Below are 12,769 nucleotides of genomic sequence, written 5' to 3' on the forward strand. Positions count from 1 at the left end.
AAAATAATTGCCAGAAAACCAACCTTCTTTCTAATATATAATGATATTGAATGCTTTTCTATCATGTTTTCATTCATTCTTCGATTCTATTCTTATCATCTCAGTTTGAAAATAATTGCCAGAAAACCAACCTTCCTTGTAATATATAATGATCTTGAAATGCTTTTCTATCATTTTTTCATTCATTCTTCGATTTTATTCTTATCATCCATTATCTATTTTCCGACCGTTTTTAAAGTAGGTTAACGTTAATGTCAATCAACATTAACCATCATCATCTAATAAAATCATAATAAATATAACGTTATTTATTATTAGAAATTAAAATATATTTATATTATTAGAATAATTATTGAAATTGTTCGTCACATATCTGAACTGGATTCAAATGATTAAAACAGACAATTGTAAAGTTGACCTTTGAATTGAAAATGATGATAAAATCTCATTAAGACATTCACGGATTTATTTTGTGTGGTTTGCCTGAGCACCATCTATCATATCTTGCTCGACTAACATTTCTTTTCAAAGATTAAAATTTCTCAATCCAACTTGTTTAATACTGTGCGGTCCTCCAATAAACAAGATATCTAACTCTGTGACGGCTTCGGCACTTTGCCATTCACATTTTATTTAAGAAGCAAGGAGGATGTTTATTTATGTAGCATCATCCTCTATGGATTTATATCATTGCATTTTGCATACAAATAACTAAGGATTTTCGCCTTCGACTTGTTTTCGGGAGAATTGATCAGTTGCGCTCAATTGGGAGAAAAGTTGACAGAGTAGGCAGGACTTTGATCAGCGTTGAAGAGCCCGAAGTGACGCTCTATCTCGTCCCCAGTTTTCTGGTCTTCGTTGAAAAGAGCGAAGATATAGGTCTCGATGTTCGTACCCGGCCTCTTGGGTGTCCCTGCATTCGATAAAACATGTTGGATGAGATTATTGTTATAAGTCTGAGCATTCCCAGTTGTGGCCACATCCGCGCCAGCAGAGGGCCATCCGCTTTCCGTAACAATAAGCGGGACATTGGAATATCCCAAGGCTTCCATTGCGGAGTAAATAGAATCCACCATGGCATCGAACAAGTTGTTGTAGCTGTGAACTCCGTCTGTCACCGCCGTAGCCGTGGGCTGAAAGAGAGCGTAGTCCAGATGAATGTTGCTGGTGTCGCCGACGTAGCTGAAATATGGATACACATTGGCCATGAACGGAGCCCCGTTAGCTGACAGAAATTTGAGTATAGAGCTCATGGTATCCTTCACATCGTCACTGAATGCTCCCTGTGAAGGCGGGTAACTGTTGCCTATAACATTGAAGGCATGCGGGGTAGAGACCTTGATGTTCTGCAGATTGGCGTTCTGGATCGCGGTTTGAATGTTGTTCATGGCAGGAACAAGATACGATACGTACTGCGTGCTAGGCAAAACCTCGTTGCCCACCGCAATATATTTGATACTGGTGCTAGAATAGGGGACAATATTGTCATTAACCCAACCATTTGCTGAGTCCTGGCTGGAGGAGATGGCCTGCAAATCGTTATTATTGACTCCCACGATTACATCGATCCCAGAATTTGCAAAAGCATTCAATGCACCACCGTCTGGATCGAAAAGCTTCATTTTCCCGATGTTGTGGCCGTTCAGCAAAGTTACCACCTGGTCTGCAGGTGGCAGATTGTCTCCGAGCATGCCGTAGTTCACTCCTATTTTATCACCATCTGCACAATCAATTGAAAAGTAATCAGTTTAATACAACCCAATCGATGTTAAGCCTTGAATAACAATTGCATTTCAAAAAGTAAAAAATAATTTGTTGATGCTAATTTACCAGTGACGATTGAACAACAGAAGAAGGCAATAAACCCAATCAGGATTCTCTTCATCTGTTCGTTAGACGCTGCCATATTTCTCACAGGAAATGAGAGACTTGAGAAACTCTCCCGCGAGGACGTTCATTTATAGGAAGCTCGACTGCTATCCACCGGCATTGAATATTCACAATTCAATGCCTACCGTGCAGTGTTTGATACCGTGCCGTGTGGGACGGGTCGCAGCCTGCCACCATTGACTGGTTGATCACGGTAGTCTCCTACCAATCGAAAACTCTCTGATATTTCTCTAAATATGTGAAAGAACAAGAGCCACGGGCACTCATTATCCTCGCCAATGCATAGAGTTAATACAGTGCCAATCTACAACTTTCAAGCCCACTTGTCCGAGATAAGTTAAATGCTTAACAGGAGCTACGAAGTTGCGCGGCCACAAGTCTTAACTTGTGTATAGCAACATTTTTGTGTCTATATTCTATGCGCTCAACATCAACTAATGAATTTCCACATATAGGATTGGCTCTATCTATTGCCGCAATCTATGCCTTGAATTTCGATGGATAGGTTAGGACCAATATATGCCGTAATATATGACTCGACCTTTGACATTGTGCCTGTGGTATATCTCATATCAGATTTCAATTGAATACAACATCTAATTATTGATGGAGCAATACTCTTTTCATCATTTACTTCTAAAATTTATAGTCTTATCATCATGAGGGAGCATTACTATTTATTGATTGAGCATTACTGTTTTTATCATTTACTTCTGAAGTTTTACTGTTATGCTCATGAGGGATCATTACTATTTAAAGGCTTCACATCATTTAATTTTTATGCTTTCGTTATGGCCACCGGTCGTGTATTAATCATGTCCCTAACGCACTTCGCTTCCGAGTTTAGAGAGATTTCTGATTGTTTCTCAATAGAACAAAGTTGATATGATTGCGCAAGTGGTTATATCCCATGTGTGTTAACGGATCGTGCCATGTTCGATAGGGTCGTTATCAGAAAGAAAGGAAGAGAAAAGTTGAATGAAATTGGCAACCTTGAATACATTTATTGAATTAACATATCACATACATTCTTTTAACGATGTATAGGACCACGGTAGTTACAATTAATTCCTAAAAATCAGGAACTAATCCCTAATTGAAGCAAACATTTAAATAACAATTTGTTTCTCTATTAATTTCAAGTTTTCACTTTAATGGAGAAAATATTGATTTCCAAATCTATCATCTCTCTAAAAAATTTAAATTTTATTTTTCCAAGAGGCTTTGCAAAAATGTGAGCAACATTTGCACAAGTATTACAATATTCAATAGAAATTTCCTTAGAGTGTATCTTCTCTCTAATAAAATGAATCTGAGCATCAACATGCTTTGTCCTTGCTTGAAAGATTGGATTATTTTCCAACTTGATTGAGCTCTAGTTGTCACACTTAGTGTAACCTTCTTTTGTTCTTCTCCAACATATTGAAAAAGTTGTCTCAACCAAACAACTTTGCAAGTTTCTACACACAAAGCTTTGTACTCTGCCTCTGTAGATGATAAAGATACAATAGGTTTCTTCTTGTTGCTCCATGAAACAATCCTGGATCCAATATTAAATGCAAAACTTGTAGTAGATCTTCTATCATCTGAATTACCCACCCAATCTGAATCTGAGTAACCTGTCAGCTTAACATCAAATGAATCAATATATTTAAGACCAAAATAAATTGTACCTTCAAGATACCTGAGTACTTATTTCACTTATCTCCAATGGCTTTCTAGAGGTCTCGTCATAAACTAATTAAGCACACTAACTGAATATGAAATGTCAAGTCTAGTTGCAGCAAGATAATTCAGACTTCCAACTAGTTGTCTCCACAATGTACCATATGTTTATTGGGTGTGGAGCTTGATTATCTTCTTTATTCAAAGGTATTGCTGCATTGGACCCTAGTTTTGTAATGTTGCAATTTCGTAGTCAATCTAGGTCGTTGATTAGGCAGAGACATGATAGTAGAAGTTTTGTTTAATTTAGGTTTTCTTGCTCTAGAAGGCAACCCCTCACTATATATGACAGAATTGTATAGTGTCTATGTAGATCTGTATTTTTAGTGAGAAAGAGAGAGGATATTGTGTGAGAGCTAAGAGGGAATTACAATGGATCTTCTGTAGGTTGTATCTCTTGAGTTTGCTAGATAATATGAAAAAGGACACGTTGTTTCTCCGTGGACATAGCCCAAATTGGTTGAACCATGTATATCTGTGTCTCTTTTGTTTTATGTGTTTCCTGTGTTTATATTTCTGTAATATATTTTATGTGTTCCATTGCTCTGTAATATATAATTTTCTAATAATGTTATCACATTATGTCTATCTTTAAAAAAAAGTCAGAAAATACTAACAGTTTTGGTGTGAACATTTTAGTTGTAATAAAGAGGGAAATCATCAATAGTGATGCTAGCAATGTTTTAAGTGTTCCAGGTATATTTTCTGAAGAAATTCACTGACATCAAGTTCATCAGCATTTTCAATAAAGTTGATAGGCTGACTGTTAGTGGAAAAAACAATTTTTAAATTCAAAATATGGAATTACGCTTACCACGTCAGCGTCAATGATTAGCTCTGCAAGGCATGCCACGTTTAAGTATAAGGTTAAATCATATTTTTTTCCACTGCCATCGGTGTATGGTTCGATGAATGATTATGGGTTAAAACGTGTCTCCTCCAAATCGTAATCATTTTTCAAAATGAGATGATTTCGCTTGTCTGTCGTTATAATCATTACAATTTTGTAATTCGTCTTGTCATTTGTAAGTTTTGTTATTATGTTGTTTATTTGTTAATGATTAGCAATATATCATTCGCTTTCTCTCGCAAGGATCCATGATCAAATATTGGGGCTTTAAATTTCAAGCGAAAGACTACGATCGGGAAAGGTGGAAAATCTAACACGGTTAAGCCTAAAGCATTGGATTTGCTGGACATATATCCCGATATCTAGCAGCAAATTCAGCAAGCGGGTTGGAGTGAGTTTTTCCACCACTGCACTGACTACAATAATGTCGTGGCTCAGTAATTCGCTCAAAATTTTGATGGGAACAAGGTGGAAGTCGGCGCTCTCTCCTTTATGGTTACAAAGCAACTAATCTTAGAATCCACAATGTTGCGAGTAGATGTAGAACGAATTTTTAGAATCCATTTGTTGGCAGGGGTCGATGTGTCCTTTTTTCTGAAGGACGAATTCAAGAATTGCAATTGGAGAAACGTGGTTCAGATGGATTGGTTATAAGACAAATGGCATGACCCGATTCACATCTCTCAACAATATTTCACCTGCGAGGGAATATTTTATCGGGTAAACCTTTATCATTTCAATTTTCCTACATATTTGGTTGGTCATGTTAGGATGAATACCTGTTTCTATTTACTGGAGAGTCTCAGGCATATGACAACTCGTTTCAGGGCAAGAACCGACCCTTCTCCCCATTTTATTTACCATAAAACCCTCATCAAACTACTGATTGAAAACCAGTTGGCTAAGGCAGGAAGAACCTGGAGCCACTTCTTATTTTGGGGAGGTTTTCAACCTCTACCCCCTAAAAATAGAAGAGGAAGGACAAATAACGCTAAAAACGGAAAAACAAATCAAGGAAAAAGCCTTGTTGAGCCAAATGTAAGCCAAAAAGACACAGAGGTCCCATCTACATCCTCTGGCCTTAAAATCACCAAATTCTACCAAAGAAAGAGTGCCAAGCTCAGTAAACTAGACCCTACATCTCCTATAAACCTCCCTTCTGATATCAATCCTCCCTAGGTTGCGAGTCCACATGTTGAAGCCTCCACTACAAACACAACTACACTGCAAATTATTAAAAGCAAGGAGGTTGAAATTGAGACCCAAGATGAGGAAATGTTGTTTGAAGTTTTTAAAGGTGTTAAAAGACCCCATACAAGCCTAACAAACAAATTTAGGTATAAATTAAACTTAGAAGTAACCGATATTTGGCCAAGGAGGAGATTGATGTAAACAATGTGCCACTGAAGGACCTTATCATCAAGATGAAGAAGACTGCGGGCTCTAAGAAGAGAAGAGACAAAGACACTATGAGGAAAGGTCCTATAGAGACGAGACAAAGCAAGAAATAGAGGTTGCAGAAGGTGGATGTGCTTCTTAAAGCAGGCAACACCCTTGGCTAGGAGGCTTGAGGTCATTTTTAGTTTTTTGCTTATGAACATGAAAACAACAATTTTCCCTTATCATTGACAATATGCTTAACATTGTTTTATATTTAGTAGAATAGGAAGGAAGATGACATTCATTTTTCTAGCGATTTTGAAAAAGTAGGGAACGTTGACGTCGAGTTCGTTGTCAGCGATATTTTGACACATGAAAATGATGACATTCCCACTATCATCGATTTTGAAACAGATAGAAAAGAAATGTTAATAGTCAGTTTGTCAATGAAATCTTCAATCCAGAAAAACACAGACGCTGAAAATGATGGTATCAATGATTTTCCCTAGGAAGTCTGATAGGAAATAATGATAACCAAGAAATAGTTCAGGTGAGGATTGAACTTGTTGAAGAGGGACCCATTTGCCAACGAATATTCAGTTCTATTAGTGAGGGACCTGTTTCTATTTTCAAGGAGGATATTCTAAAAGATATTTTTCTTTGCTTATATGATAGCATATATTCCAGCAGATATTTTATTTTTAGAAAGAACTTTAAGTAACTAAAAATATTTTCCACATGCATGAACTTAGAATGTTTGGATATTTTTGGATTATTATAAAAAGTTTGAGACTATAATCCTGTGATCAGTTGATGTAATCTCTATAAAGACAATTTCTAAAGAAAAAAATAGGGTTGGATTTTATTGTAAAAACATTAGCATTTTCATGTATTTGAGATAATTTTAAATATATTACAATTTGATGAGCATTTGCAGAAAATTCACGTGTTGTAGTTCCATGTCCATTATTTCTCTGTTATGAAAAATTTTCTTCATGTTTGGAAAATGTTAGTATCTAAGATTGGGATTCATTAATCATCCTTTCTCGTATTTGTCAGTGATTAGTACTTGTAGTTTATATTAGCTATATTTCTATTTTCTTTTAAGTCTTCTTCTTCCAACTTTCTCAAATTCTCAAAGGAGTTATTTCTACCCTATTTTTTTTGTTTCCTACTAATTAGATTTGTAGCATCATCTTTAAAAATTAGACTCCAAGCCCAATGGTGTGTTTTAGATACATCCCAACCAAAATTTCGTCCTATAAACTAAATCTAGCCACATAACTCAATTGTGAAACCTACTACTATAGTGACCTAGAGTAGATGGGTTTTAGTGAAATATCCCTCTCCAGGTTGAAGGGCCATATTTCAACCTAAAAGAGGTTTCGAGGTTACCTTGGAGGTTTTCCCACATCCAAGTTTCCTCTAAGTGATAACACAATCAACCTATTTTGAACCATCATCAAGATGAAGCCTCACATTTTGTTTCATAGGAACAAAAGAAGCTTTGAACTAATCCATCTTAAAAATTTTAAGCACTTCACTGACATACTTACCGTGTGAAATAAAAATCTTACCAGCATCTCACTAAACTTCAAGACCTATATAATAATGCAGCTCATCAAGTCTTTCATCTCAAATACTTGTGAAATCTGCATCTTAATTTCACTAATTAACTTCACTGAATTTCATGTAATTATTAAGTCATCAACATACAAAGGAATTAGTGCCACATACCCCTTTGCATCAAATTTGGTATACAGATTCGGATCACTTTGACTTATCATTAAACCTTGTGGAAAAAGAAAGAATCTATATTTTCCTAGCATGACCTAGGTACCTGTTTCACCCCATACAAAGCTTTCTTTAATCTCCAAACTAAATATTCATGCCCTTTTTTCACAAATCCTTCAGGTTGTGTCAAATAGACCTCCTCCTTTAAGTCACCATTCAGAAAAACAGATTTTACATCTAGTTGGTGCAAATTCCAATGATACTTTTTAGCTAATGCAATTAACAATCTAATAGTGTTCAATTTAGCTACAAGTGCAAATGTTTCTTCATAATCAATACCCTCTTTCTAAGAGTACCCTTTCTCCGCCAATCTAGCTTTATATTTATCTATGTTTCCATCTACTTTAAACTTGGGTTTGTATAACCATTTGCATCCTATGGGCTCTTTTTCTTTAGGCAATTCAGTCAATTCCCAGGTTTTATTTTTAATTATAGATTCATTTGTATAACCATTTGCATCCTATGGGCTCTTTTGCTTTAGGAAATTCAGTCAATTCCCAAGTTTTATTTTTAATTATAGATTCATATTCTTCCCCCATAACTTTTCTTAATTCTTCATATTCAATAGCTTCATTAAAATTCATGGGTTTTATGGCATTCAAAACACTATTAATGAGAGCATAGTCCTTGTACCTTTCAGGTAGTCGAATCTGCAGAGTAGATTTCTTCCGTGCTTCACTGTTTTCACCTCTTTTCTCTGAAAGTACTTCACAATTTCTAATTGGGCTCTGAATATTGATGATGTGCACATCGATGGATGATTCCCCAGGCTTTTGTTGCTCACTATATTCTGTTTTTTCTTCTTCTTTATTGTCTTCAACTTCAAGAAGAATATGCCATCTTTCATAGTTTTTGTCCTTGTTGCCTTCATATATATATTCATGGAAAATTACATCTCTACTCACAAATATTTTGTGAGTAGATGGATCAAACATTTTATATGCGTTAAATTATTTTGAGTATCCTACAAAAATATGTTTTATACCTTTATCATCAAGTTTCTTTCTATTCTCCTTCGAAATATCCGTAAAGGTCTTAGACCCAAATATCCTCAAATGATGAGTTGTTGGTTTAAAGCCATAAAAGGCTTTGAATGGAGTCTTGAAATAAAGATATCTTGTTGGACTTCTATTATTTAAATAAACAATAGTACTAATGGCTTCTGTCGAAAGAGCATTTGAGAGGTTCTTACCTTTGATCATAATTCGTGTGCACTCAACCAATGTCTCTTTTTTCCTTTCTGCAACATCATTCTACTGTGGAGTGTAGGGTACTTTGAATTGTTGCACTATTCCATTATGCTTGCAGTACTTGATGAATTTCCCCAATGTGTATTCGCCTCCTTGATATGAATGAAGGATCTTTACAAACTTCCCTGTCTACTTCTCTGCCATGTTTTTGAATTCTTTGAAATACTAAATCATGTCACTCTTTTTCCTGAAGAAATACACCCAGCTGTACAAGTTCACATCACTTCATCTGCATGGGTTCACAAACATCAGAATGCACAAGTTCTAATACATCTCTTCTTCTCCTATCCGAATTAGAAGGGAATTTATCTGTGTGAATTTTATGTAGTGCACAGACTTCACAAGCAACATATTAATTCTTTAACATAGGGAGTCCTTCAACCATATTCTGTTTCTGTGGCAACAATAAATCATGATAATTAATGTGACCATACCTCTCATGCCAACGACTATCTATTGACATAGTCATAGAAGTCAGTGCTTGATGACCTTTTCTTATAACATCAGGCTTGTATAGGTCTCTAGCTCTAATTCCTTAAGCAATAGGTTTGTAGTGATCCAACAAATATTTCACTATGCAATGACTTTTGAAGAATTCAACCTTCAGGTTCTGATCTGTATTGTAGACACAAATTTGAAATTTTTCTTGATCCGAGGCACATAAATAACATTATTGATGAAATTGATGCTTCCATTTGGTAAAGTCACATGAATATTTCCATATCCCATGATATTATATGCGTGATCATCTCAAAGGTAAATGTTTCCACCATTTCTAATTTTCTTGATTTTTTGGTACCAGTCCTTATTGCATGTCATATGAATCAACACTCCAAAATCCACAAAACATGTATTTGCATCATCCATTTCAGTAGACAACACAATATTAAACAAAAATAGCTTGAAATTTTTGAGATCAGAATTCAGGGCTTCTCTTGGAAAATGTCCTAATTGTCTTCTATGTTTCTTTCTAGATTCATCATTTTTCTTCTTATAACAGTCTCTCGCCAGGTGCCAACTTCTACGATAGTAAAAGAATCTCATTGCACATGACATACCTTGATTTGATTTCAGAAATAACACTTTCTAGGATGAGCTTCCTCCTTTGTTTTCTCTTTCTTGTTTCCCTTTGAATACTTTCTTCCTCGCCACAAGTGCGAAATATGGATTCTGACGCTTCAAGGTGTTGTGCATCTCTTCTTCATGTAATAGTATACCTATCAATTCCTCAAAGTTTCGTGCTTTCTCCCTTTTTGCGAGATATGTAATAAACATATGGTAATCTTCTGACATTCCATTTAACATGATTGTTACCATATTAGTACTAGGTACTGACTCCCCTATGTCTCCCAACTTGTCTTTCAATTCATTAGTTATGGAAATAAAAGAATTAACAGATTTGTTCTCTTCCATTTTAATGTACATGATCTTAATTTTCAATAATAGAACTCGATTTGTACTTTTAGTTTCATATAATTCCTTTGGTGTATTCTAAGTTTCAACAAAAGTCTTACAATCATGGATATGAGGAATTATACTATCTTTGACACACATTCTAAGCAATACCCTTTCTTTATTTCTTCGCTTCTCCCAGTTTGGAATTATTGAAGTTGTCATGCCTATAGTACGTTTTTCTTTATCCCCCTTTGTAAAAGTCCAAGCACCACACCCTTCCAGTAGCGTCTACAGCTTGAATTTTTGGTTGATGTAGTTTGTGCCCTTTAGTTTGTTGGCTTCATTCAGGTATGTCTATGCAAGAGGATTCACCATACTATCCCAAAAAAATACTTCCACTAGCTTCAAATGGATATAAGTGAAGGCTAATGAAATTTTTTTTATTGAGGCTCCTTTATCCACTTAAAAAATAAATCCCTTCTTTTCTTTCAAAACATCTAGAGTGTGCCTTACATGCTTCAAATGTTCTTCCCATGTTTTACTGAAAATAAGAATGTCATCCAAATATACAATTAAAAAATCATCAATAAATGGCCTGAGTACATCGATCATAACTCTCATGAAAGTGGCAAGAGCATTAGTTAATCCAAAAGGCATAAGTATCCATTCATACAACCCTCGCTTTATTTTAAAGCAGTCTTCCATGCATCTTTCTTTGTTACTCTGACCATATGGTAACAACTATCCAAGTCCAACTTGGAAAAGTAAACAACTTCCTTCAACTGATCCAACAGATCATCAATGCGAGGACGAGGATAATGATTCTTGATTTTTATTTTATTCATAGCTCGGTAATCAATGCATATCCTCCACAAACCATCTTTCTTCCTCACCAACACGATTGGAGATCCACATGGTGATGTGCTTAGTCTTATGAACCCTTTCTCGAGCAGCTCTTGTACCTACTTCTTCATTTCTGCATTGACTCTAAAGCGGATAACCTGTACATTCCGATGTTAGGAAATGGAGCATCTTGTTGCAACTTAATATCATGTAAAATTTCCCTTTTGGGTGGCATACCTTTAGGTTCTTGAAATAGGATATCATATTCTGAAACAACTTTTTCTAAATCAGCTTGTTGTATACATTGGTTTTATTAGGTTTCTTTTCCTTTACAACCATCAATAAACTTTCTTGCATGAATTTATAATTATTTTCATCTGCGCTGAGTTTATGAGAGTATAATTATTCTTTAGTTTATGAGCTCTTACAATATATTCAGTTCCATCTTTAACGAGTTGATATTTATTTTCAGCTCTATAGAGAATGGCTTTTATATCATACAAATAAGGACTTCCTAAAACAATTCCACAAATATCCAAGGGAACGATATATAACTCAACCTCATCTACCAATGCTGACCCAAAATAAAACCTAAGTTTACATTGTCTAGTCACTTGTAGCTTTGTTTTATCACATACCCAACCTAATGGATATGGCTTCTTGTGAGGTGTGGTTAGTAGTCCCAAATTCTTTACAATTGCTTCAAAAATTAAGTTTACTTGTGAGCCACTATCAAACAAAGTATCAATCTTTTTATGCTTGGAAATAAATCTAATATGAAAAGGCTCATGCCTTTTCCTCTGATTTTCTTCACTATCAATAGTTTGTGCAGAATTACTAGTACTTGTTTCAAAATTTTTACCTTTTATACCTGTGGCTGCAATTGTTGTTTCATCACCTAAGTCTGACCCCAAATCTTTCTGTATAGCAACAATAGTCTTCTTCTTCTTGCCATCGAACTTCTTGGGTTTCAGCTCCAGATGTAAAGACCAACATTGTTCATCATCATGTCCATCCTTCTTGCAGTGAGTGCATGAAGGTTTGGCCTTTTGTACAACATTTTCCTTCGTCTCTTTCCATTTCTACTTCATCTTTTCCTTGCTCTATCTTGCAGTGCATTTTGATGATCCCCAATCTCCGGGTTCACATTCTTACCTCTAGCCTATGGATGAGTAGCCTGAATAGATACCTCATCTATGCTAGTAGGGTTAAACATGAGAATGGTGTGCCTTAAATAGTTGTGTAGACCACCTATATACTTCAACAAAGTTTCATGTGAGTCTAAAGAAATGCCTAGAATCAAAGCTCTTTTTCTAAATTCTTGGATGTAGCTTTGTACACTTTGCCCTTTTAATTGGAAAAGAGTTTGCCAACTCATCATAGCTTGTTGCATTTAAGCTAGTGGATAGAATTGTGTTTTAATTGCAGAAACAAATTCACTCCAGACAAAAATAATTTTACGATGCTTCTTCAATTCAACTTGTGTCCTGCCTTCCCACAATACCAAGGCAGTTCTTCCAAGGTGTAGGCTGGCCAGCTGAATTTTACTCCCGTCTGAATCAATATTTTTCACCTTGCAATACACATCAATCTGTCTAATCTAGTTATCTAGCTTCTCTACATTTAATTCTCCATCATATAT

General features: G+C 35.5%; 1 protein-coding gene across 1 annotated transcript; it reads right to left on the reverse strand.

Moving 5' to 3' along the window:
- Positions 1 to 405: 405 nt before the first annotated feature.
- LOC149184299 (glucan endo-1,3-beta-glucosidase-like) lies at positions 406 to 2,060 on the reverse strand. The gene is made up of 2 exons (XM_089418887.1): positions 1,831 to 2,060; positions 406 to 1,720 (listed from the first exon to the last, which is right to left on the reverse strand). The coding sequence occupies exons 1-2, from the start codon at positions 1,904 to 1,906 to the stop codon at positions 762 to 764; spliced, it is 1,035 nt and encodes a 344-aa protein (XP_089275013.1). The 5' UTR covers positions 1,907 to 2,060; the 3' UTR covers positions 406 to 761.
- Between the last annotated feature and the right edge of the window lie 10,709 nt (positions 2,061 to 12,769).

This window comes from Pinus tabuliformis, chromosome 3_2, assembly GCF_031772625.1.
Source record: "Pinus tabuliformis cultivar Carrire ecotype Pingquan chromosome 3_2, CPIR1, whole genome shotgun sequence".
Classification (NCBI taxonomy): domain Eukaryota; kingdom Viridiplantae; phylum Streptophyta; class Pinopsida; order Pinales; family Pinaceae; genus Pinus; species Pinus tabuliformis.